A 27835-nucleotide genomic window follows, 5' to 3' on the forward strand; every position below is an offset into this window, starting at 1 on the left:
GCAGATTGCTCAGAAATACAAACATGCGATAACGCCTTCCTGAGATACCTATTAGCCGTCCCAAAATCCACCTCCACTTAAGTATGCCACAAGGAGCTTGCTTTGGCCTACATATCAGATTTAGTCAAGGTTTTCTACAGTTTTGCTATGGCATAAAGTGTGGTCTTCTACTGAAGCACAAGTTACTACTTGTGTAACGATATATCTGTAAGAGACATTAGTTAGTGATAGATTCCTTACCTTAGAATATCCCCAGGCGTCAGACTGGATCCGGAAACTTTTGCGTAGCAATACCCCTGCGCGCTGGTAAGCGTCGTCTGCGGCTCCGCGTCCGTCGTCGGCGTCGTGAGCGCCGGGATGACGTCGTCGGAGTACTTAGACGGCGCCCATGCGCGCTGACGTCAGTTCTGATAACACAGCTTTTCCGCGCCAGATACGCAGAGCCATGATAGAACTAACACTGGTGCCATGAAACTAGGGCCCTGAAAGGGGATGACCTTAACCCTAGATATCGGTTCGCAGAACGGGGAGGATGGGTGGGTCGGTAAGGAATCTATCACTAACTAATGTCTCTTACAGATATATCGTTACACAAGTAGTAACTTGTGCATCTGAAAGAGACACGTTAGTGATAGATTCCTTACCTTAGAATAGATACCCCAGCAATACCAACCCCGGTGGTGGGTCTGCGAACCAATATCACACCAGAAAGTCCTGGAGGACGGAACGGCCAAAGAAGCCATCCCTCCGGACTTGACTGTCCAGGCAGTAGTGTCTTGCGAACGTGTGCAGCGAGGCCCACGTGGCTGCCTGACAGATGTCCTGCAGAGGGACACCGCGGCCCAGGGCAGTTGTCGTCGCCGTGGCCCGAGTGGAGTGAGCCCGCAATCCAGCCGGGGGCTCCTTCCTCGCCATGGAGTAACATGCTTGAATACACAAGATGATCCACCTAGAGATGGTCCTCTTGTGCACAGCCTTACCCTTCTTCGTGCCCACGTAACCAACGAAGAGTTGGTCATCCACCCGGAATTGGCGTGTGCGATCTAGGTAGTAGGAGAGCGCACGTTTTGGATCCAGACGGTGGAGCCTCTCCTCCTCTTTCGAGGGGTGCGGAGGCGGAAAGAAGGTGGGCAAAGTGATGGACTGCCCGATGTGGAAGGCCGTGACAACCTTGGGCAGAAAGGAAGGTCGTGTACGTAACACCACCTTATCAGGATGAACAGACAGGAAAGGTGGAGAAGAAGAAAGAGCCTGGAGCTCACTCACCCTCCTGGCAGAGGAGATGGCAACCAGGAAGGCCGTCTTTAGAGTAAGGAGACGAAGAGGGCAGTTATGAAGCGGCTCAAAGGGAGCACACATCAGATAGGTGAGAACCAGATTCAAGTCCCACTGGGGCATCACGAAGGGAACAGGAGGGAACATGTGCGTGATGCCCTTCAGAAATCTACTCACAATAGGGGACTTGAATAAAGAAGGCTGATCTGGTAGCCTCAAGAAGGCTGATAGAGCAGAAAGGTACCCTTTAAGAGTGCCCAGAGCAGAGCCCTGCTGGGCAAGGGAAAGAAGAAAGAGCAGCACTTCCGAAAGGGGTGCAGAGAGAGGATCCACAGCCTTTGCTGTGCACCATGCCACAAATCTGTTCCACCGGCAGGCGTATACCGACTTTGTGGAGGGACGCCTGGCTGCCAGAATGATATCACAGACTTCGGGAGGCAAGTCAAATGGCCTCAACTGCCGCCGCTCAATCTCCAAGCTTGTAGGTGGAGACTGGACAGGTTCGGGTGCAGGACCGTCCCCTGCTGCTGCGACAGAAGGTCCTCCCGAAGAGGCAGACGAATCGGGGGATCGACTGACATGCTGAGTAGCTCGGGATACCAGTATCTTCGTGCCCAGTCCGGAGCCACAAGGACGACCTGGGCCCGGTCGCGCCTGATCTTCTTCAGCACTCTGGGCAGAAGTGGTATAGGCGGAAAGGCGTACAACAGACCGCAGCTCCACTCGCGACGAAAAGCGTCTCCGAGCGAGTGCCGCCTTGGAAATTCCAACGCGCAGAACTGCTGACATTGCGCGTTCTCTTCTGTGGCGAATAGATCTAACCAAGGCTCTCCCCACTGTCGAAAGAGACCTTGCGCCACGTCCGAGTTCAGACGCCATTCGTGATCCATCATGCACCGGCGGCTGAGTTCGTCTGCCCTGGCATTCAGAGAGCCTGCCAGGTGTTGAACCACCAGGGTCACGCCCTGATGTTCCAGCCACTGCCAGAGGCGCAGAGCCTCCTGGCAGAGGGTCCACGACCCCACACCGCCCTGTTTGTTGCAGTACCACATGGCGGTGGTGTTGTCGGTGAACACTTGCACTACGTTCCCCTTGACAGAGGGGAGGAATGCCTTCAGTGCAAGACGAATCGCCCGCAGCTCCAGAAGGTTGATGTGGAGCCGGGACTCCGCCGGAGACCAGAGGCCTCTGATCTCCGCCTCTCCCATGTGGCCTCCCCAGCCCTGGAGGGACGCGTCCGTCACAACTACGTGCTCCGGCTGGGGTAGGGAGAGGGGCCTGCCACTGACCCAGTCGCGGTCCGTGAGCCACCACTGCAGTCGCCTCGCAGTGCCCTCTGAGATCAGGACATGATCGGACAGGTTGCCCTGATGCTGGGCCCACTGAAACTTCAGGTCCCACTGCAGAGCCCGCATCCGCCACCTGGCGTGACGCACCAGAAGGATGCAGGAGGCCATCAGCCCCAGAAGCCGCAGCGTCAACCTGACCGAGACCCGGGATAACGGCCTGAAGACAGGAATCAGAGCCTGAATATCCCGAACCCGCTGTTCGGGAGGGTAAACCCGAAACTGCGCCGAGTCGAGAACCGCTCCGATGAAGAGGAGCTTTTGAGAGGGACACAGGTGTGACTTCGGCACATTGATGGAGAACCCCAGCAAGTGCAGGAGGTCGGCCGTACTCTGGAGGTGGCTGACGACTGACTGGGGCGAGCCCGCCTTCAACAACCAGTCGTCGAGGTAGGGGAAGACTGATATCCCCTGCCTGCGCAGATGGGCTGCGACCACCGCCATCACCTTCGTGAACACCCGTGGGGCGCTGGCAAGGCCGAAGGGGAGCACGGTAAACTGAAAGTGCTCTTGGCCTACCATGAACCGTAGGTAACGCCGGTGGGCCGGCAGGACAGGGAAGTGGAAATAGGCGTCCTGCAAGTCCAACGCTACCATCCAGTCTCCCGGGTCCAGGGCAGCCAGGACCTGAGCCAAAGTGAGCATCTTGAACTTCTCCGTCCGGAGGAAGCCGTTGACGTTCCGCAGATCCAAGATAGGGCGTAGGCCCCCTTTGCCCTTCTTGGGTACCAGAAAGTAGTGGGAGTAACAACCACGTCCTACTTCTGGCCCAGGAACGCGCTCGATGGCCCTCTTGGCCAAGAGGGCCGAAACCTCCTCTTGCAGAAGTTGCAAGTGATCCCCCGACACACGGTGGTATTGAGGTGGCATGGATGGAGGGGAAGACTCGAAGGGGAGGGAGAAACCCCTTCGGACAATTTGCAGCACCCACCTGTCCGAAGTGACTGTATGCCAGTGGGAGAGGTGATGGCGAACCCTGCCTCCCACAGGCGTCACATGGGCCTGAAAACTCGGACTAGGAAGGTTTTGAGGCGGGGGCTGCTGAGGGAGGTGTGGACTGGCCTCGCCGCTGGCCCCGACCACCGCCACGGCGGTTCCCACGGCCGCCACCGCGTTGCTGAACATTCTGCGGCGCGTGGCTGACGGTCCGTGGTGGGGCGCCCCTTCCGTGGCCACGAAAGGAGCGAAAGGCACCCGATTGCTGGCGTGGGGCCGTAAGGCCCAAGGACTTGGCCGTGGCCCTGGAGTCCTTGAAACGTTCCAGCGCATGGTCTGCCTTGTCGCCGAAGAGGCGACGGCCATCAAACGGCATGTCCAGGAGGGTGGCCTGGACATCGGCCGAGAAGTTGGCGGACCTCAACCAGGCGTGGCGTCGAACCGCCACCGTCGTTGCCATCGCCCTGCCCAGTGAGTCCGTGGTATCCAGCCCACACCGGATAGAGAAGCGTGCCGCATCTCGGCCGTCCGCAAGGGTTTGGCTGAGTTTAGCCCTGACCTCCTCAGGGCATTGTGGCAGCACCTCCGCAACCGTGTCCCACAGAGTGTGGGTGTAGCGGCCCAAGAGACAGTTGGTGTTCACAGACCGTAGCCCTAGGCTCACAGACGAGAAGACCTTCTTCCCGAACTGCTCATATCTCTTGGATTCCCTGTCGGGCGGGGCCGACGGGAATGCGGTTTGGGAGTTAGAGGCCTGGATGACCAGGCTCTCGGGGGTGGGATGGGTGGACAAAAAGCATGGGTCGCCCGGTGCCGGGCGGTAGCGTCTGGCCACGTTCCTGTCCACAGGGGGGCCTGTGGCGGGCTTGGACCAAGTGCCCAGCAGAACGTCACACAAGGCCTCATTGAACGGCAGGAGGGGCTCCGCGGAGCCGGACTGCTGTTTGAGGACCTCAGTGAGGAGATTAGTCCTCACGGCCGCGACGGGGAGCTGAAGGTTTAAGGCCTTAGCTGCCTTCGTCAACACTACGCTGTAAGCAGAACCCGCCTCCGAAGCCACAGTCGGGGGCGACGTAAATCCAGTGTCTGGCGAGGTGTCAATACCACTGGCCTCCCCAAGCTCATATGTCCAGTCCTGATGCGACTGGCAATCACGTGCCAGAGGGTCCTCGGACCCCTCCCATTGCTCCTCGTCACCTGGCTCCTGGAGACCAGGATTAACAGCCAGGGCCTCCTCGTGGAGATAGAAGTCTCCAAAGGCCGACGGAATCGGCGCCCAGCGGCGCCCCTCCGACTCCTGAGTAGGACCGTAGGAAACATTGGGGTCGGCAACCACATCGGCTGCCAGGGACGACACCTGAAGGGACGGCGCCGGCGAGGTCGTAAGGTCGACCGGCGAGGTCCCGGATCCGGAGCCGGATCCAGCGAGGTCGCGCGGCGCCGGGACCGAAGTCGCCAGCGGCGCCGGGCCCGAAGCACCCGACGTCGTCGGGGCCGAAGCGCCCGACCCGGAAGGACCTCCAGACGGAGCCGATCGGCCCGAAGGCGCCACGGGAACCGACTGAGGAGGGAGGGCCCTCATGGCCATGAGGTACCTCTCGACCTCCTCCTGCGACACGCCGTGCCCAGGGACCCGAAGGTGTGGGGCAGGCGGCGACGCTTGCGACTCCCGCGGAGCCGCGTGGGCGGTGTCGCCCGAGTCCCCGGCCGCATCGAGCGAGCGTCGGGGCGGGTCGGAGGACCGATGGTGTCGTTCCGACCTCTCATGCCTCTTACCTGAGGACTTGGAACCAGACGATCGGTGTCCACTTCCGGAACGTCGATGACTCCGACCTCGCGACCTGTCCCTCGACCTCCCGTGGGACCGGGACCGGGACCTGGAGCGGCGCGGGGCCGAGTGCCTCAGCTCGAGACGCTTGCGGGACCGCTCCCGCCTACCCTTCGACGTCAGGGCCCGGCAGTCGACGCAGGTTCGATCGTCGTGGTCGAGGCCTAAGCACTTCAGGCACCGGCGATGGGGGTCCGTGACCGACATGAGTCGGCCGCACTTCGAACAAGGCTTGAACCCGGGCGTCCCTGGCACCGATAGTCGAGACAGTCGACTAAAAGAGATCAAAAAGGATCAAAAACTTTTCAGTCAAAAAGTGACTGGGGGTAGAGCTTCTTCCGGATCTGCGCTAGCTGGCGCGGAAAAAAGAAGAACTGACGTCAGCGCGCATGGGCGCCGTCTAAGTACTCCGACGACGTCATCCCGGCGCTCACGACGCCGACGACGGACGCGGAGCCGCAGACGACGCCTACCAGCGCGCAGCGGTATTGCTACGCAAAAGTTTCCGGATCCAGTCTGACGCCTGGGGATATTCTAAGGTAAGGAATCTATCACTAACGTGTCTCTTTCAGATACTGAGTTTAATAAGGCCATTAGTCAGGACTGTGTTAAACATCATGGGGCAAAACACATAAATTGGCTTAGATATGTAAAGGCTTTTTTAACAGACATAGGCCATCTTGAGCTCTACAATGTTCCATCTACTTTATCCTCTATCTCCAGAAAAGCTCTGAAGGAGGCCTGTCTTGAGCACCTGGAGGATCAAGGTTGGCAGGTAGAGGGGAAGAAGGTGTCTGTCATTCAACACCAATATTTATTGCAGGGCCCAGGTATGCAGATCTATTTGTCACCCAATCAGTCCAGCTATAGTAGAATGCTGCTAGCACGATTGAGAACTGGTACTTTCTTTAGGTTGGCTACATTTCCAGTCACTAATGATTGGTCAAAAAACTTAGTACCATGCCCTTGTGATGATTCCTCTTTGCAATCATCCATACACTGTATCCTATTTTGTAAATTTTATTTGCATAGTAGGAAGAGATACTTACTACCCTTGCTAAAAGTTTGGGGTTTGAGACAATGTAGACCTGCTTTTTTTAAGATCCAATTACTACAAGATGAAATGTCCATAACTGCGGTCTCCATGTTCTTAAAAAGTATTATTCGATGTAGATCTTCAATGCTTTAAAATCTTTACTTGAAATTGAATTTAACTGAACAGCATGGAGGATTGCTTTGTTGAGTGATCAATTTACTACTGATTTTTATTGTATGTATGTAATTTTTATCTGCTTTAATGGTTTTTTAAATGGAATCGAATAAAGCCATCTTTGACAAGCCAAATTATTAGTAAAAGCAGCACACCTATACCAGCTCCAGTAACTGTGTGCGCTGCAGTATAGTTGAAAAACTAAGTGAACTACCAAGCATCTTAATGAACATTCTAAGGGAATGCCACCAGCCCCCCAGCCATCAGAGTTACAACGTACAGTGGTCACAGACACACCAAATGGGAATAAGTTGCAATCAATGGTAACGCACAATACAGCAGTGGCGGCTCCACTGAACAGGCAAACGATGCCCAAACCTTCATTTTCGCCAAACATTCACAATAATAATGTTCTATTAACGGATAAAGGTACTCACAGACAAGGAATGGATGGCAAGGTTTTAATTATAGAAAATTATAGAATCACAACCATTACCATCTGTTGCATTTGACAATGCACACAGAAACTTAGTGGACGGGCCAACAAACTCCCCCACTGACCATTCAAATACCAATCTAGCCGCTCTAACGAAAAGACAGAAGAAGCGAGGTAGGAAGGCCAGAAAGCGTCTCCATAATACCAAGGAATCAGACCATCAGGTGAACGGCCTCTATCCAATTTTCAACTTTAAGGAGAAAAAATAAATCAATTGTTAACTGTCATTGTAACATGTCGGAAACGTAAAGTCTAACAGTTGGAGAATCATTTATTTCAAACAAATCATCCGATTTAAAAAAGGCACAGGAGAACTGCCTGGCAGGTGGACACACCTAGTAACAAGGAATCCTAAGGACAGCAAAAAGTCGCCCTCCATGAATAACACAAGACCAATTGATGGCATATCAAATAGAATCAGTGGTGGTGTTACCAACCTACGTAAGATAACAGCTAAAACATAGAAGAGGTCGGCCCCAAACAGTCTAGTTCATGATTTACTTCCTTGCTTGGAGACAAATATCCCCCGTGGGGGAGATCGAGAAATCATATTACAGAAAGGGTTCCAGCCTGGTAGAGAACAGAGTGATCGGGTTTTAATATCCTCAGAGCGCTAAAGAGCAAGGCCAGGATCAGAACCTGGTAACCAAAGCAGTAGCCCATCCTCACGTTTCAATTAAGAGCCATAGATCAAACGCACAAGTTACTACTTGTGTAACGATATATCTGTAAGAGACATTAGTTAGTGATAGATTCCTTACCTTAGAATATCCCCAGGCGTCAGACTGGATCCGGAAACTTTTGCGTAGCAATACCCCTGCGCGCTGGTAGGCGTCGTCTGCGGCTCCGCGTCCGTCGTCGGCGTCGTGAGCGCCGGGATGACGTTGTCGGAGTACTTAGACGGCGCCCATGCGCGCTGACGTCAGTTCTGATAACACAGCTTTTCCGCGCCAGATACGCAGAGCCATGATAGAACTAACACTGGTGCCATGAAACTAGGGCCCTGAAAGGGGATGACCTTAACCCTAGATATCGGTTCGCAGAACGGGGAGGATGGGTGGGTCGGTAAGGAATCTATCACTAACTAATGTCTCTTACAGATATATCGTTACACAAGTAGTAACTTGTGCATCTGAAAGAGACACGTTAGTGATAGATTCCTTACCTTAGAATAGATACCCCAGCAATACCAACCCCGGTGGTGGGTCTGCGAACCAATAATCACACCAGAAAGTCCTGGAGGACGGAACGGCCAAAGAAGCCATCCCTCCGGACTTGACTGTCCAGGCAGTAGTGTCTTGCGAACGTGTGCAGCGAGGCCCACGTAGCTGCCTGGCAAATGTCCTGCAGGGGGACACCGCGGCCCAGGGCGGTTGTCGTCGCCGTGGCCCGAGTGGAGTGAGCCCGCAATCCAGCTGGGGGCTCCTTCCTCGCCATGGAGTAACATGCTTGGATACACAAGATGATCCACCTAGAGATGGTCCTCTTGTGCACAGCCTTTCCCTTCTTCGCGCCCACGTAACCAACGAAGAGTTGGTCATCCACCCGGAATTGGCGTGTGCAATCTAGGTAGTAGGAGAGCGCACGTTTTGGATCCAGACGGTGGAGCCTCTCCTCCTCTTTCGAGGGATGCGGAGGCGGAAAGAAGGTGGGCAAAGTGATGGACTGCCCGATGTGGAAGGCCGTGACAACCTTGGACAGAAAGGAAGGCCGTGTACGTAACACCACCTTATCAGGATGAACAGGCAGGAAAGGTGGAGAAGAAGAAAGAGCCTGGAGCTCACTCACCCTCCTGGCAGAGGTGATGGCAACCAGGAATGCAGTCTTTAGAGTAAGGAGACGAAGAGGGCAGTTATGAAGTGGCTCAAAGGGAGCACACATCAGATAGGTGAGAACCAGATTCAAGTCCCACTGGGGCATCACGAAGGGAACAGGAGGGAACATGTGCGTGATGCCCTTCAGAAATCTACCTACAATAGGGGACTTGAATAAAGAAGGCTGACCTGGTAGCCTCAAGAAGGCTGATAGAGCAGAAAGGTACCCTTTAAGAGTGCCCAGAGCAGAGCCCTGCTGGGCAAGGGAAAGAAGAAAGAGCAGCACTTCCGAAAGGGGTGCAGAGAGAGGATCCACAGCCTTTGCTGTGCACCATGCCACAAATCTGTTCCACCGGCAGGCGTATACCGACTTTGTGGAGGGACGCCTGGCTGCCAGAATGATATCACAGACTTCGGGAGGCAAGTCAAATGGCCTCAACTGCCGCCGCTCAATCTCCAAGCTTGTAGGTGGAGACTGGACAGGTTCGGGTGCAGGACCGTCCCCTGCTGCTGCGACAGAAGGTCCTCCCGAAGAGGCAGACGAATCGGGGGATCGACTGACATGCTGAGTAGCTCGGGATACCAGTATCTTCGTGCCCAGTCCGGAGCCACAAGGATAACCTGGGCCCGGTCGCGCCTGATCTTCTTCAGCACTCTGGGCAGAAGTGGTATAGGCGGAAAGGCGTACAACAGACCGCAGCTCCACTCGCGACGAAAAGCGTCTCCGAGCGAGTGCCGCCTTGGAAATTCCAACGCGCAGAACTGATGACATTGCGCGTTCTCTTCTGTGGCGAATAGATCTAACCAAGGCTCTCCCCACTGCTGAAAGAGACCTTGCGCCACGTCCGAGTTCAGACGCCATTCGTGATCCATCATGCACCGACGGCTGAGTTCGTCCGCCCTGGCATTCAGAGAGCCTGCCAGGTGTTGAACCACCAGGGTCACGCCCTGATGTTCCAGCCATTGCCATAGGCGCAGAGCCTCCTGGCAAAGGGTCCACGACCCCACTCCGCCCTGTTTGTTGCAGTACCACATGGCGGTGGTGTTGTCGGTGAACACTTGCACTATGCTCCCCCTGACAGAGGGGAGGAATGCCTTCAGTGCAAGACGAATCGCCCTCAGCTCCAGAATGTTGATATGGAGCCGGGACTCCGCCGGAGACCAGAGGCCTCTGATCTCCGCCTCTCCCATGTGGCCTCCCCAGCCCTGGAGGGACGCGTCCGTCACAACTACGTGCTCCGGCTGGGGTAGGGAGAGGGGTCTGCCACTGACCCAGTCGCGGTCCGTGAGCCACCACTGCAGTTGCCTCGCAGTGCCCTCTGAGATCAGGACATGATCGGATAGGTTGCCCTGATGCTGGGCCCACTGAAACTTCAGGTCCCACTGCAGAGCCCGCATCCGCCACCTGGCGTGACGCACCAGAAGGATGCAGGAAGCCATCAGTCCCAGAAGCCGCAGCGTCAACCTGACCGAGACCCGGGATAACGGCTGGAAGATTGGAATCAGAGCCTGAATATCCCGGACCCGCTGTTCGGGTGGGTAAACCCGAAACTGCGCCGAGTCGAGAACCGCTCCGATGAAGAGGAGCTTCTGAGAGGGACACAGGTGTGACTTCGGCACATTGATGGAGAACCCCAGCAAGTGCAGGAGGTCGGCCGTAGTCTGGAGGTGGCTGACGGTTGTCTGGGGCGAGCCCGCCTTCAACAACCAGTCGTCGAGGTAGGGGAAGACCGATACCCCCTGCCTGCGCAGATGGGCTGCGACCACCGCCATCACCTTCGTGAACACCCGTGGGGCGCTGGTAAGGCCGAAGGGGAGCACGGTAAACTGAAAGTGCTCTTGGCCTACCGTGAACCACAGGTAACGCCGGTGGGCCGGCAGGACGGGGATGTGGAAATAGGCGTCCTGCAAGTCCAACGCTACCATCCAGTCTCCTGGGTCCAGGGCAGCCAGGACCTGAGCCAAAGTGAGCATCTTGAACTTCTCCGTCCGGAGGAAGCCGTTGACGTTCCGCAGATCCAAGATAGGGCGTAGGCCCCCTTTGCCCTTCTTGGGTACCAGGAAGTAGTGGGAGTAGCAACCACGTCCTACTTCTGGCCCAGGAACGCGCTCGATGGCCCTCTTGGCCAAGAGGGCCGAAACCTCCTCTTGCAGAAGTTGCAAGTGATCCCCCGACACACGGTGGTATTGTGGTGGCATGGATGGAGGGGATGACTCGAAGGGGAGGGAGAAGCCCCTTCGGACAATTTGCAGCACCCACCTGTCCGAAGTGACTGTATGCCAGTGGGAGAGGTGATGGCGAACCCTGCCTCCCACAGGCGTCACATGGGCCTGGAAACTCGGACTAGGAAGGTTTTGAGGCAGGGGCTGCTGAGGGAGGTGTGGACTGGCCTCGCCGCTGGCCCCGACCACCGCCACGGCGGTTCCCACGTCCGCCACCGCGTTGTTGTACATTCTGCGGCGCGTGGCTGACGGTACGTGGTGGGGCGCCCCTTCCGTGGCCACGAAAGGAGCGAAAGGCACCCGATTGCTGGCGTGGGGCCGTAAGGCCCAAGGACTTGGCCGTGGCCCTGGAGTCCTTGAAACGTTCCAGCGCATGGTCTGCCTTGTCGCCGAAGAGGCGACGGCCATCAAACGGCATGTCCAGGAGGGTGGCCTGGACATCGGCCGAGAAGTTGGCGGACCTCAACCAGGCGTGGCGTCGAACCGCCACCGTCGTTGCCATCGCCCTGCCCAGTGAGTCCGTTGTATCCAGCCCACACCGGATAGAAAAGCGCGCTGCATCTCGGCCGTCCGCAAGGGTTTGGCTGAGTTTAGCCCTGACCTCCTCAGGGCATTGTGGCAGCACCTCCGCAACCGTGTCCCACAGAGTGTGGGTGTAGCGGCCCAAGAGACAGTTGGTGTTCACAGACCGTAGCCCTAGGCTCACAGACGAGAAGACCTTCTTCCCGAACTGTTCGTATCTCTTGGATTCCCTGTCGGGCGGGGCCGACGGGAATGCGGTTTGGGAATTTGAGGCCTGGATGACCAGACTCTCGGGGGTGGGATGGGTGGACAAAAAGCAGGGGGTCGCCCGGTGCCGGGCGGTAGCGTCTGGCCACGTTCCTGTCCACAGGGGGGCCTGTGGCGGGCTTGGACCAAGTGCCCAGAAGAACGTCACACAAGGCCTCATTGAACGGCAGGAGGGGCTCCGCGGAGCCGGACTGCGGTTTGAGGACCTCGGTGAGGAGGTTAGTCCTCACGGCCGCGACGGGGAGCTGAAGGCTCAGGGCCTTAGCTGCCTTCGTCAACACTACGCTGTAAGCAGAAGCCGCCTCCGAAGCCACAGTCGGGGGCGACGTAAATCCAGTGTCTGGCGAGGTGTCAATACCACTGGCCTCCCCAAGCTCATATGTCCAGTCCCGGTGTGACTGGCAATCACGTGCCAGAGGGTCCTCGGACCCCTCCCACTGCTCCTCGTCACCTGGCTCCTGGAGACCAGGATCAACAGCCAGGGCCTCCTCGTGGAGATAGAATTCTCCAAAGGCCGTCGGAATCGGCGCCCAGCGGCGCCCCCTCCGACTCCTGAGTAGGACCGTAGGAAACATTGGGGGCGGCAACCACATCGGCTGCCGGGGACGACACCTGAAGGGACGGCGCCGGTGAGGTCGTAAGGTCGACCGGCGAGGTCCCGGATCCGGAGCCGGATCCAGCGAGGTCGCGCGGCGCCGGGACCGAAGTCGCCAGCGGCGCCGGGGCCGAAGTACCCGACGTCGTCGGGGCCGAAGCGCCCGACCCGGAAGGACCTCCAGACGGAGCCGATCGGCCCGAAGGCGCCACGGGAACCGACTGAGGAGGGAGGGCCCTCATGGCCATGAGGTACCTCTCGACCTCCTCCTGCGACGCGCCGTACCCAGGGACCCGAAGGTGTGGGGCAGGCGGCGACGCTTGCGACTCCCGCGGAGCCGCGTGGGCGGTGTCGCCCGAGTCCCCGGCCGCATCGAGCGAGCGTCGGGGCGGGTCGGAGGACCGATGGTGTCGCTCCGACCTCTCATGCCTCTTACCTGAGGACTTGGAACCAGACGATCGGTGGTCACTCCCGGAACGTCGATGACTCCGACCTCGCGACCTGTCCCTCGACCTCCCGTGGGACCGGGAGCGGCGCGGGGCCGAGTGCCTCAGCTCGAGACGCTTGCGGGACCGCTCCCGCCTAGCCTTCGACGTCAGGGCCCGGCAGTCGGCGCTGGTTCGATCGTCGTGGTCGAGGCCTAAGCACTTCAGGCACCGGCGATGGGGGTCCGTGACCGACATGGGTCGGCCGCACTTCGAACAAGGCTTGAACCCGGGCATCCCTGGCACCGATAGTCGAGACAGTCGACTAAAGAGAAGATCAAAAAGGATCAAAATATTTCAGTCAAAAAGTGACTGGGGGTAGAGCTTCTTCCGGATCTGCGCTAGCTGGCGCGGAAAAAAGAAGAACTGACGTCAGCGCGCATGGGCGCCGTCTAAGTACTCCGACGACGTCATCCCGGCGCTCACGACGCCGACGACGGACGCGGAGCCGCAGACGACGCCTACCAGCGCGCAGGGGTATTGCTACGCAAAAGTTTCCGGATCCAGTCTGACGCCTGGGGATATTCTAAGGTAAGGAATCTATCACTAACGTGTCTCTTTCAGATACAACATTCAAACAATCAGGTATTGTTAACCCCACATTATACCTCACAAGGCTTACAAGACTACTTAAACAGAGGAAATGTCCTGAGCCTAATGGCAGCTATTCCAACAGGAAAGCTTAACTGAATACCTTAAAATGACCTGCTGTCAATAGAGTTCATCCAACAGGAAGGCAATAAAGAAATGGAAAAAAGCATGTCGACTTGGAAGTGTGAGGAAATGGTTTTAGCCATTTTAAATCACGCTCCTCAATTTGAGGCTTGGGGTATCTTTGTCTATTCTGATAAAAAAAGCAAACCTATCTTTGTCTATTCTGATTAAAAAAAGCAAACCCCCTACCCCTACTACAGGAGCAAAGAATCACGCCCAATAATGCAAGCATAAGTCTTTTTCATTCGGTACTACTCGGTGCAAGAGGTAAAGAGGACAATAAGGACCCTCTACCACCAGCACGAAGAGAATGACACAGACGGATGAACAGCAGAGATGACCATTGGCCGATAAACATCTTGTCATGGAATATAGTAGGGGCAACGTGCAACATGCAGGATAATGTACCCCTAGAGTAACTACGAAATAGTAGCACTCCAGGAAACATAGCTAATAGCTCCAGTTCAGATCCCAGGGAACATTCTTCATCATGTAAAGGCTACAAGGACCCAGCGATACAGTAGACCAAAGGGCGGCCTAGGAGTCTACAACTCGACAATTTTAAACATTACATTTGCCCAATTGCCCACCACAACAACAGACATGCAAATTATAACAATGGATCTGGGATTCAACAAAAATGCAAGGACAATTATTCTTATCAACTTTTACGTGCATCCAAAGCATAAGACTAAAAAAAAGAACTATTCCGAACCTTAATTGCAACCATATCGGAACTTCGGTTCGAGCATCCTGCATGGGAAATTATTCTAACAGGAGATTTCAATTGAAACTTGATATACACTCCAGAGAAAGAAGACCAGTTATTTACAGCTAATGCAATATGGGCAGTACAAAATCAAGTGCACCCCAACTCCTTCCGGATGGATCGGATTGGGCAACAACTAGTGACAGACCAAGAGCATCTGTGGATGTGACTACTAAACGGAAGAGTGGGTCAGGATAGACTGCCAATCTGCACTTACCACAACCCTAATTTTAGATTATTCAATTGTCATATTACCACTGCTAGTACAAATAAAGGCATTTTCAATTATATACTCCACAGAAAGCGATCATACTAGTCAACACCTCGATCTGCTTAACTCACTTCCAAGGCACGAGGATGCAGTACCTGAGATTGAAATTACAACAACGTCAAATCTTAAAAGATTATGATGGACTAGTAGTACACTTCCCCAAATTGCAGAGTGGGCAAAGGGACTGTGGCCTCTCAGGACTAACAAAATGGCTGGTTGATAGAAATCTTGGTTATCTTTTTAACAAATCTCCCAAGGATGCTAAAACAACAAATCTACATTGAAGCACAAAGCCCAACAAACGCAGATTCTTCAGTATGACAGCTAAAAACGTAAAGAAAAACCTATGAGCTGCTATCGGATCCACAAGGGGTAGTAACGCATCAAAAATGAAACGGGAGCAAATTCAACAACTTAAAAAGCGATTCAAAAAACAAATCTGGGAGGATAACAAAATGCAGCAGGACAATTTTTCGTCAAAACTTCAGTATAATGCTAGAAGATCAAACCACAAAGCCTTTTGGGATCAAGTAAATTCCCTGGTAATAATGCCAAAAGTGATAAATATGACATGTGACAGAACAATCCTGGGCAGATCAACTAACCGCTACATTCTCAATAACATCTGAGAGAGCGAGTGCATTGCATTTATCCCCTTATTTCCATCCTGCAAAAGAACACACCACACATTTATGCCCAGCTATTCATGGAGCACATTACACAATAGAATGGGGTTCCCCAGTACGATACATGATATAGGCAGGAAGGGAGGGGATTAGAACAATGTAAATAGAGAGAGCAACACCCTGCCAGAATAAAAGCCTAAAGGTCCTCTAAAGGATCCACAATTGTTATATGGGGAGCAGAATTAACAGTGCATCAGAGCCAGAGACATCAAACAAGTGTGAATCAGTCAATACTTTTTATAGAAAATATATATTTATTTATTTTTATAAAGTCTGACATTTCTAAAAAAACATTCGATAAATACATATACAGGATTCAAAGGATGAGATCAGTGCAATTTTTCGTATCACATAAGGAACAGGACATATTCATACTGTTCAATGTTCTACTCACTCCAGGGCAATTCCAAGGACTCAATAAACACTCATACCTTCAAGGGATCATTCAGACTCACATGCATTCAAACAATTCATTTGGATGTAAATAGCATAGCCTGACACTAAAGAATGGAGTTATAGTTGCATGGACGGGGGTGCAGATGTAAGAAGGCAGATTAGATGATAGGCTGTTGTCCGCAGGGATTCAAATACTGCCGTTCTTAAAAGAAGCGCCGACGCGCGTTTCGGTGTTATGCACCTTCGTCAGGGCGAGCAGATACAGCCATGGAGGGGAACAAACAAGCTGGGGTCAGGAAGATTTCAAATGAAGAAAAAGTTCAAAGGGTCCGTGTTTTCCAAGTCTGGTATAGAAGGATTTCTGTTCAGCCGAAGAGAAAATCCTATTTTTCTTTCCTTTAAATAGCTGTGGGGATGTCCAACACTAGTATTTATCGTTCTTCTTTGTGACCGGATTTCGTATGGCAGACGTTCAAACAATGATAGTTGCTAATACATTGCCGCCGCGTCTGGGTAACGAGGGATGGTGGTAAAAGCGGCTTCACATCATCCACTCCTTTATGTTGAATGGGTTCAGAGAGGGAAGATCCCGGGGAAGTTTTTCAAAACCGATGTGCTTCCAGACAGCGGGGGTTTTCCGTTCTCGTCCGATGGCGACATGAGGATGGTTGGCTCTGATGCACTGTTAATTCTGCTACCCATATAACAGTCGTGGATCCTTTAGAGGTTAGGTATTTATTCTGGCAGGGTGTTGCTTTCTCTATTTACATTATTCATGGAGCACAAACACAAATAACAGAAATTGCAGGAACAAAAATAAAGGAGGACGATTTGTATATCACAATCAATACCTCCAAGGACTCAGGAAGTATAAATCATTCATTCATACCTAGTCCCATGATGAGATTGTAAAAGGCCCGAACAGCATACTGCAGGCAATTTATAATCAAGACCCCAATTGTTGGGCAGCACCATTATCTTGCCTGTTTGATAAGGTGAGCACCATAAACCGCCTGCCACAGAGCTGGAGAGGCTCAATAATAAATCCATTATTTAAGGGTGGGGAGCGAACTGACCCAACCAACTAACGCTGGATAGCCTTAATTGAATTAGAAGCAAAGCATTACGCCTCATTATTCCTGGCAGATCTAATAAGCTGGTCCTAAAGTAATAAAATAATTCCCATCAACGAGTCTGGCTTCCAACGTGGCACTATCACAAATGCACTCGCACTGGGTCTAATGGCAGACAAAAGCTTACAACAACGAAATAACTTGTTTCTATGCTTTATCGGTTTTAAAGCTGCTTTCAATCGAGTCAATAGAGGTAATCTATGGCATAAGCTAAAGCAGTGGGGCCAGCCAGAAAGAATACTAATGCCGATAATGGAATTATACTCGGATATGTAGATGCAGGTGAAAATAGCAGATGGGACGAAAAATGTACACGAAGGAGGGCCTAAAGCAAGGACCTAGGCTCAATGACATCAACTAGCATCCCCCTCGCTTGGGAACTCTGCGGATTACACATTTATCTTACACCCGCGATATAGTACTATCAAGCCACACTAGATTGGCCTCCAAAGAGTGATAGATGAGTTGGGGAACTTCGCCAAGAAGGACTTGCTGGAGATAAACGTTATAAAAACTAAAGCTATGATTATATGTCGAGCCATCCATAAACAATTATCATTTAAACTTAGCAACGTGGACCTGGAAGTAGTTAGTAGCTAATATCTAGGGATAAATTTGGTTAAAAAAAAGAATGAGGCAACACAAAAAAAGGGAAATGGCCTTACATTTGCATTTTGCTCAATAGCAAAAAGTCTAAAAGGTCCCTCTTCCACCCCACTACTAGCAATCATGAAAGCAAAACTTCTACCCACTTTAGCACATGGAAGCGAAGTTCAGCATGGGAAAGACGCTGCGAAGTTGGATAGTCCCTAAACACAAGCATATAAAAAAGAATTCTCGCTTCCACATAATGCCTCATCGGCGCAGGTCTAGTTAGAATTTGGGCTGCAACAGCTCCATTGAAGATATCTCACAATAAAAGCCAGGCAAAAAGTCTGGCGCAACCGAGAAAACAAAATCAATAATGCGCTCTGGAATGCGTTGCAAGGTGACCCACAATCTGCCTACTCCAAATATCTTCAATCATCTTTACAGTCCACTAATATAGTAGACCTTTGGCTGCAGAGTCTTCCATTTACCACCTTTCAGCAAATCCTGAAGTAGGAGGCAAAGCAACACTCATTACTGGAGGATAAAGTCATCCTAAGTAAGTGAGCCCACACATGGATGGTCCTGCAATCGTATATAAAATTGCAACCAGCGTCCTATTTGGGTCAGCCGTTTTCTTCCTATTTAAAGTCCAAATTTTTAGCAATACACTTTGGTAAATTGCCATCTACTGCAGACCAGCCATGTTGGAAATATCAGGGCCCAAGGTCATGTAGTCTTTGTGGATCACCAACTCAGGATTTTATTTATTTAGTTTGCATCTGCCCAGCTCTAAGTCAGGATCGCCGGAAATTGCTAAATGGCCATTCTACACAAGAGGCATTTGTTCCTGTAGAACTGCAATATTAAAATGTCTCGATCAGGAAGATCCACTGCTCAACTGTTGTTTAACTAATCACAAGGAAGATTTGAAACAAGGCTAGTGCCTGACAAAACAGCAAGATTTGTTCTGTCCACCAAGTTAGATCTGTGCAAATGCAACTAATAATTTTAATGTTAAGAGAGTAGCACAATGGCACTTTAGATACCAGGTTTTATGTACTAGTCAATTCTTATCATATGATTCGTTTATTTGAAACGGGATGTTGTGCAAACTTCTGTGATAAATTGTTTTTCTCTTTTAACAAGCAAAAAAAATGTTATGGACATTTTAATGGTGCTATACATTGTGACTTATTGGCACATTGTTACGGTTTTAATTAACCAAACAATAAACTTTATTCTTATTCTTCAGCTCCCAGGCGCTCAGTACCTAGGGTACCACTTACTAAGGACTTACAGGGGCTGAAATACCAATTGGAATGTCTTTTAGGGAAGAAGCACTGGCACAGGGGGCCTGGATGGCAGGTACCCTGTGCGCTACATTCAAAACCACATCAAAACCAGGCAAAAAGTGGGGCTAACCAGGCAAAAAGAGGCCCCTTCTCACAGGTGGGTTGACCATTGACAATTTGCAGGCCTAACAAGTTTCACGAGTCAGTCAATTGGAGAGGAGCTACTGAACCACCATCATCTGTGTCTTGAAGGCCTCTTTAGATAATGGAATGTGTCCCAACTATATCATGAATCTTTTCTCAGTATTGATAATGTGAAAAAATCATGGCCTTCTCCGCCTGTCTTCTGTTAATAAATGATGTGCCTCCCTTCGGGAAAGGTGCTGTTTAACAGGGGCAAGAAAACCTTCCAGCCATATTGGTTGAGGATGAGGAGAAGGAGGAGGTGCCGTCGCTGGAGTCAGGGCCGGTAGAAGAACTAAAGGTTGCAGCACCAGAGCGGCATTAAATAGTCCCAGCAGACCAAACAGCACCAAGGGGAAGCTGGGCATCACAAGAGGACCAGCTGGCCGGAACCAGTGCAGAGTCCCATCATGTTCCATGGAGCTAGGAGTGCACCTCATGAACTCAAACCTGTTTAAAACCTCCCTTATACCATGAAGGAACTAGGCCAGGCCAGCTCATCACGCTGGAAACTCCAGAAAGCTTGGTGCCAGTGCGTCGAAGGGCATCATGGAATGTGGTGGCGAAAGGGCTGAAGCCAGCGGTGTTGAAAAACATCCTGTGGACAGTCTATGTCCCCAAGTTCAGGCTCAAAAGAAGCTTAACAGATGTTGGGGGCACAGGATGTGCAGGAGGGAAGGAATTTAACTTTGGAAAATGGATAACACCTATGTGTGGCTCTCGGTGTAGAGCAGGCAGACCCGGAAGCTGAGGTCAGACCCGGGCCAGGGTTCAATTCCCGACACGGCAGGGTCTTGAGCTCAAATGTCCACGGACTCGATAATTCTCCTTCGGTGCCTGCTCTAATCATGCGTTCTCACTCTGCAACTCTGGGCATTAAGCTTGCTTAATCTCCACAACGGCCCCCCTGCGGCGGGATGCCTGGCTTTCACCTTGGGGATGCCCTGTAGGGGCTATCTCACAGGGAAAAGCCAGGACGGGTTCCCAAGGCAAGCGCCGGGAAACCTCCGGGTAGCTGTGCGCTCAATAAATGCAATAATAATAATAATAATAATAATGAGATTGTCATGGATGCTTCGTTTTATGTTTTGCAAGGAATGAGAGAAGCATGAAGAAAACAAGACCTGGCTTTTGACCAGGATCTTCTGTCACAAGGATCTCTTTGGCCTGAGTCATAAACAGTGTAGCCTCACTGTTCTTGTTGGCCTTGTGATTCATACTGTGACACAAGTCACAGGACAATGACTCAAGTTTGGAGCCAAGACACCATTGGCAAATGTCATGTGAGTCCATGCCCATCACACCTGCGGTAGTTTAAATCCAAAATGTTTTGAACGGGACATAATCCCTTACTCACTGTAAAGAAATTTTAATGAAAAGAGCTGAAAATCACCTCAGATTCTGAGGAGAACTCTGGACCCTCGTCAAAGGGGCAGAAAACACAGTACTGACATAAGGGTGCCAGGTCGGGCAGTAGATGGTTCCAGTGACATCACTATGGCTTCACTCCTAGCGTGGAGACAGAGCATAAGCGGCCTGCCCCCATCAGTGGAGGAGCGCTAACAAACTTTATCTGATCCAGGATAGCACCTGGGATATTCAAAAGGTGAAGAATCTGCAGGTAGAATTATTCATCAGAATATCATTGTTTCAAAAAATCTTTTAGTTGTATTTAACCAGGTATACAGATATGTTTTGTTTAAATGCATTTTACATGGCTCTCCAAACCCATGTCAAAATCTGGATTTCTCCACTATGCTGGAGATTTTAAATTGATTGTATTCAATATCGGTTGAAATAAGTTACAGTATATCAATATGTTTAAAACAATCACTGCCCCTTTCGAAGCACTATGAAGAGTGTATCCCGATTTAAATGCTTTTAGTCCACTCAAAAGAATAAAGCTCAATGGATTCTAAATATAATATAAAGGTCCTCACTTTGCTCTTGGATTGCCCCATGTTGCAGTGCGCAAGATACCTTGTTGACATGTAACCGAAACCCAAGTGGCATTTATAAATCAAAAGGTCGAAGGCAGTGATTTATAACTGTACCCCAAGAAGGCACTACAGGACCATATCACATTTTACTCATTATGTATTTATTTCTATTACCAATTAATTGATTTTCGTTCTCTTTATAAATATTTGAGCGTTCTCCATTCGATATTTATTGCTGGCCTGAGACTGCAGACAGTCCACATTGTGAGAAATGTATTGTTTTGCTGGGAATTATGTGCTTGGATTTAAAATGTATTTTATGGACAATGCATTTTATAAACCCGATTTTAAAGGCCAAGTACACTGTAATGAAATTAAAACCATGCATTCGAGTATGTACTTTTATTTTTTAGTATGACAACACTATACGTTTATCAAGACATATATAACAAAGAAAATGATGGGCAAAATGGATTTATCTCAACACATATATACACTCCTGTTTCCTCACAAAGAAAGTTGAAAATGGTTACCTTGTGAAATTCTTTTGCCTTCCCTCTGTTTTTAGCATATGTTTCGTGTCTTGTTTTCTCCATCATTTTGGTTTTGACTTCATCCAACTGATTATAGAGTCTGAAAAAACATAAATCAATCATAGCAAATGCAGTACAACTTTAAATGCTTCATGCATAAAGCACGGAACTTTGAAATGCTTTTGGTTTAATGTCTATCTGTTTACATTATAAGTGTGAGAATACAGGTTTACAACTTCTTCCTACTTCTCCACCAAGAACACTAGTTTAAAGATAGACTAATTCAAGAGATGTCATAATCAACTTAAATTTGGGTCTATAAACCATATTTTCACACACCAAAGACTTATTTCACACCATTATTTTAAGCTTCTATGCAACCACTCCAGACTGAAATGTGCACACATTAGTACTGGCAGTGGCCAGATACTAAGATATTATGTGATATTTCTAGACACCGGTTTTCTCCCGAAAGCCAATATGTTTAATTGCGTAGGTCATTCCATTTAATGCAATATCTGAGCAGACTGTAAATATATTTCACTGAAGAAACCAAAAGGTTTAAGTGACGATATGATCAGGAGTTGAACTACTGAAAAAACAAATGTTCAAAAACAAAAAAGTCTGTAATTTACCAGTTATAGTTTACTGATCTAACTATAGTTTTCACCCCAATCATGAACAGCTTAACCCCACATAATATATCACCCATAACATGTGATGTCATGAGTGACATGACATCACATGGCATACATGTATCATAAGACATACATATATCTATATACATATCTACCACTATGCTATTTTAAGATTAGCAAGCTGTGAAGATGGACAGGCTTAGTAAACCGATGTGGCAAGGAATGCTCTGCTTCTGTATTTCTGTACATTTCAGAAAAGAGGGTTCAAAGCAGAGTGCAGCGGGAAGGGAATTCCAAAGCTTAATATCAAGGTACATTTTTGGTAACTAATCAATAAGTAATAGGGCAAAGAAATGTTTTATTTGCCAGCCTGCTACGTCAAGAGGCAGAAGGAAATAGAAGATCACTTTTTGAGAATTGAAGTAGAATTGTGGATATGCTGTGATTGATGTACAGGTTTTAAACTGAATTCCATTTTAGCCTTTCAACCAGTGGAGATCACTCTTAGCTTTCAAGACATCATTATATTGCTTCTACAATACCTACACTACAGGCAACACGTAGCACAGCGCAAATATAGACAGTTGGCACAATCTATCTCGAGTTGACTAGTGCTACCACCAAATTGGATATTTTTCCTACCAACACATGGATAAGTAAAATAATTAGTGATATTAATGATTCTCCCCTCTACCCACCACTATGATTTGAAAAGAGAAAGATTACTCTCCAAAGAAGGTTCAACCAATTAAGACAAAAAAACATAAAGCTGGTCTTATTCCTGAATCAGAATTTGAGGCTATTAAATTTAACATGGAACATTAATAAAATGCGATTCACTATTTATATTGTAAAATGTGTTACAAAAGGAGTTCTTCAAGGACTTACACTACCTTAACGTCCGTTGGTGCATCTCTACTTCAGCGGTCTTCCTATCCCCTGGAGTGCACACTTTCACTTGTGCCACTTTCTTTAACTGAGGGTCTGGTGAAATATGATCTACGATAAAGAGCAATACAAAATTAAATGAAATTGAAGTACTGCCAAAGGTAAAGCAGATACCTGGGTGACATAAGAATGGGATGCACAATTTTAATAAAACAAGCGAGGTCGCTTTACAATTATACTTAGGGTTTGTATCTACACATCCAATTACACTTTCAAGAATCGGGCAGATTTTCCTCAACCATTACACAAATGGAATAATTACTTGGATTCGCATGGAAATCTTAACCGAATCCATAAACACAGATTACCTTTGCCTATGGTTGGAGTCCCATAAATATTTTAGAAAGAAAAACTTTTACATGCCTTTCTAGAGGAACATTTACTTTGCATTTTAGTGTCAAAATTGTTGAATTTGCCAATGTTTGTACACAGCTCAGTAAAAAGTGCATATTTACTGCACCTTTTACAATCTATATCTCCGGAAACATCTAGTGGATCTTTTTCGCAGTTGTGTCTGAAAATAGATAAAATACTGTCTATTTTTACATACCAGTGTCAGATTCCTTTAGTGTCTCAGCCATTTCTGAAATTGTTTTGGTGCTGTTTAAATGCTTTACACTTGATTCTTTGTGTAAGCCTTGCAGCTTCGAACTACAGCTACCTAGGTTTGAGCTACAGGATTTAACAAAAGAAACCTAGAGGTCCTAGAGAGATTGGTGAATAAGTCACTTACATTTGTTAACGCCTTATTTAACAAGTTACTCACCTTAGGTGACACATTATCTGTTAGAGAAAATATCTAGCTTCAGATTCTTTACCTTTGATTTTCCCAGGCGTCAGACTGGATCTGTAAACTTTTTGCTCGCCGTCGTGTGGCTCTGGTCGGGTCCGTATGACATCGCAGGCATGGTTGTGACATTGTGGTCATCTATACAGACGCCCCCATTGCGCAGCAGGAGTTCTTTCAACGCCAGAGGCCAGAGCCATGAAGTGAACTGACTATTGTGTGTCAAAACTATGGTGTTACTGAAAGTAACTAACTTGTTCATCTGGTAGAGACTTCTAGCTGCAGATTCCTTACCTTTTAATAGAATACCCAAGCCGTAGTTCCAGCCGGTGGGTTGCAGACAGATTTTCTAGACTAAAAAGTCATGCAGGACTGAACATGCAAAATGCCCGTCACTACAGACCTGACTGTCCAGGGGGTAGTGTTTCGCAAATGTGTGCAATGAAGCCCACATTAAAGCCTGGCTGATGTTCAGGACTGGCAGTCCATGAGCCAATGTCATGGTCGCAGCCTTCCCCCTCGTAAAATGGGCTCGTAAGCTTTCTGGAGGCTGCTTACTAGCCAGGGCATAGCAGATCTTAATGCAGATAATGGCCCAATGCGAAATGGTTCGCTTCTGCACTGCCCGGCCTTTTTAAGCTCCCAGTAGCCCTCAAAGAGTTGGTCATCCACCTGAAACTCTTTCGAATCGTTAAGGTAGAATGACAATGCTCTTTTTGGATCCAGGCAATGGAGACATCCCTCTTCCTTAGAGGGATGCACAGGAGCAAAAAAAGAAAGGTGGGCAGTGAGACCGACTGACCCAGATAGAATGGGTCACCACTTTTGGAAGGAATGAGGCACAAGTGTGAAGCACCACCTTATCCAAGAATGTCATAAGGTAGGGAGGCTTGGATGATAAAGCCTGCAACTCCCTTTGTGCAGATGTTATCACCACCAGAAAAGTTGTGTTGATGGTAAGCTGCCAGAAGGGACAATTATGTAAAGGCTCAAAGGGAGCACGCATGAGATATGTGGGAACCAGATTGAGATCCCACTCTGGCATGATGAAGTGCGTAGGTGGAAACATATGTACAACCCCTTTAAGAAACTTATTTACAATAGGGGATTTGAATAAGGAAGGTTGGTCCGGCAGCTGCAAAAAAAGAGGACAAAGCAGAAAGATAACCCTTGAGAATACCCAAAGCAGAGCCCTGCTAGCAATGGGTAAGACTAAAAAGAAGACTATTAAATAGTGAAGCAGAAAGAGGGTCAATAGACATTTCTGTACAGTAATTTACAAATTTGCTAAGATAACATTACATACTTTGGAAGTAAGTTTGAATGCTATCAACTGTCGCTGCTCGATAAACACGCTGGAGGCAGAGAGTTGACAGGTTCGAGTGGAGACCATACCCTGCTGCTGCGACAGAAGATTCTCCCGAAGGGGCAGTCTGACCAGAGGATCAATAGCGGATCGATGCTCATCCCAAGAAGCTCTGGATACCAAACTACCCGTGTCCAGCCTGGAGCCACAAGAATGACTTGGGCCCGGTCGTTCTTTATCTTCTTGAGAACTTTGGGCAGCAGTGGTATCGGAATGAAAGGCGTACAGGAGGCCTGAGCTCTGCTTGCGACAAAAAGCATAGCCAAACGAAATCCGCCTTGAAAACTCCACCGTGCAAAACTGCAGACATTGCATGTTTCCTTCAGTAGTGAACAGATCTAACCAAGGCTCTCTCTACTGCTGAAAGAGACCTTGCGCCACCTTCGACTGGAGACACCATTAGTGATATGCTAGGCATCGACGACTGAGTTCATCTGCACTGGCGTTCAGAGAACTTGCCACGTTTTGTACCACCAGGCTCATGCCCTGCTGTTCCAGCCATGTACATCATGGCGGTTGTATTGTTCATGAACACCTGCACCAACCTCCACTTGACAGAGGGAAGAAATGCATTCAATACAAGCCGGATCACCCAAAGCTCCAACAAGTTGATGTGGAGCCCCGATTTTGCCAGAGAGCAGTTGAAGTTGAAGTTAGGAAAATTTATAAAGCGCACATATACCAAAAAGGCTTCATGGCGCTAAGGCAGTCGGCAGCAGACAGGGTGACAATTAGCCCTCAAAAGCACTAATGAATAACCAGGTCTTCAAACCTTTGATGAACTAGGATTGAGTAAATCGAAGATTGTCAGGGAGAGAGTTCCAAAATCGAGGAGCCTGGAAAGAGAAGCTCGACCCCCGTGTTTCTTCCTAACAAAATGAGGAACAACCAAGAGATTCTTGGAGGAAGACCGTAATTTCCTAGAAGGAGAATAGGTTGAAAGCCTAGAAGCAATGTAGAAGGGAGCTAAGCCCGCTAATGATTTAAAAAGAAGACACCCTAATTTAAATAGGCATCTATGAACCACCGGTAGCCAATGCAGTTGCCTCAGCAGCGGAAGGGCATGATGGAATCTACTAGACAGGTTATAAATCAGGCTAGCCGCCTGATTTTGAATGAGCTGGAGTCGGCGTAGTTCATAGGCCGGATTACCAATATAAAGAGAATTGGCATAATCGACCCGGGAAATAACCAGGGCGAGAAGGATAGCCTTAAGAGCTTTAATGGTGAAGAAACGGGAGACCTTGCAAATAGTGCGGAGGCATAAAAAGCAAGAAGAGACGATCATACTAATCTGGGTGTGCTTTGAAAGATTGTCACTGATTTTAATGCCCAGACTCTTCACCGACTTAACAGGAGAGGGGGCAGGTCCAAGGGAAAGGGAAAGGGGCCAAAAATTAGAAAACCAGGGATTGGATGAGCCTCCGAACAAGACTAACTCAGTCTTGTCGGGATTTAACTTTAGATGGTTTAAGCTCATCCAGTCCTGGATAAAAATCATTGTGTTTTGAAAATGGGAAATAGAGTGAGGAGAGGAAGAAAAGGAAAAAATAAGTTGAAGGTCATCAGCGTAGTTAAACACTGTGACCTCCTGATTACGTAAGGCCAAGATTAAAGGAAACATTTAAAGATTGAAGAGAAGAGGGGAAAGAGCAGAACCTTGGGGAACACCACAAGAGACTGTACGAAAAGTAGACAAACAAGCATTTACAATGCAATAGGTCTCGCAGCATTACAGTTTGAGTTATTGGCATTGTGTATGACAATGCCAATAGCTATAACATTTGCAAATGTGACACCTATAGCATTTGTAATGCAATATGAGTTGTATTTACATGACTTAGATGTATTGATATTAGAAATAACAATGGCTTTTCATTTTTTTAATACTTAAATAAAAGTTATTGTAATTGAGTTGGTGGAAGGGTGAAGTGGGTCGTGTCCCCGAGTGATGTGGTGGTGTCCCGAGTGATGTGGTGGTGTCCCCGAGTGATGCCTCCGAGTGATGTGGTGGTGTCCCCGAGTGACGAGTGGTGCCCCTGAGTGATGTGGTGGTGACCCAGAGTGGTGTGGTGGTGTCCCTGAGTGAAGTGGTGGTGTCCCTGAGTGAAGTGGTGGTGTCCCCGAGTGAAGTGGTGGTGTCCCCGAGCGAAGTGGTGGTGTCCCCGAGCGAAGTGGTGGTGTCCCCGAGTGATGTGGTGGTGTCCCCGAGTGATGTGGTGGTGTCCCCGAGTGATGTGGCGGTGCCCTCGAGTGATGTGGCGGTGCCCCTGAGTGATGTGGTGCATGGCAGTGGTGGTGTCCGTGTGTGCATGGCAGTGGTGCTGTCCGTGTCAGTTCTGTATGTTTGGACTGCAGCACTGACTTCAGCACAGTGACCACATCTGATAAGGTTTGCATTATGGACCCTACAGAAAACAGATACATTGTGGAGACAGTACACATACAGCACGTCGAAGCAAGTCCAACATCCGTTTACTTCTGAAGGAGTATACCATCCTTAGGGATGTGTTTACACGTTTGCATCTTCTATAATTTGAGCTGGAGACAAGCTCTCAGAGGAAGCCACTTGGCGAACTGTTTCAGCACTT

General features: G+C 49.4%; 1 protein-coding gene across 1 annotated transcript in view; it reads right to left on the bottom strand.

Annotated features, from left to right (window-relative positions):
* The window catches only part of CEP295 (centrosomal protein 295), a 582564-nt gene that overhangs the window by 42997 nt on the left and 511732 nt on the right, over window positions 1-27835 (bottom strand). Inside the window, exons 34-35 of the mRNA XM_086935313.1 lie at window positions 23037-23142; window positions 21506-21605 (exon numbers count right to left, since the gene is read on the bottom strand). Of these exons, the coding sequence (XP_086791439.1) occupies window positions 21506-21605; window positions 23037-23142 (206 nt within the window). The remainder of the gene's footprint in view (window positions 1-21505; window positions 21606-23036; window positions 23143-27835) is intronic.

This window comes from Lissotriton vulgaris, chromosome 8 (genome assembly GCF_964263255.1).
Source record: "Lissotriton vulgaris chromosome 8, aLisVul1.2, whole genome shotgun sequence".
Taxonomy (NCBI): domain Eukaryota; kingdom Metazoa; phylum Chordata; class Amphibia; order Caudata; family Salamandridae; genus Lissotriton; species Lissotriton vulgaris.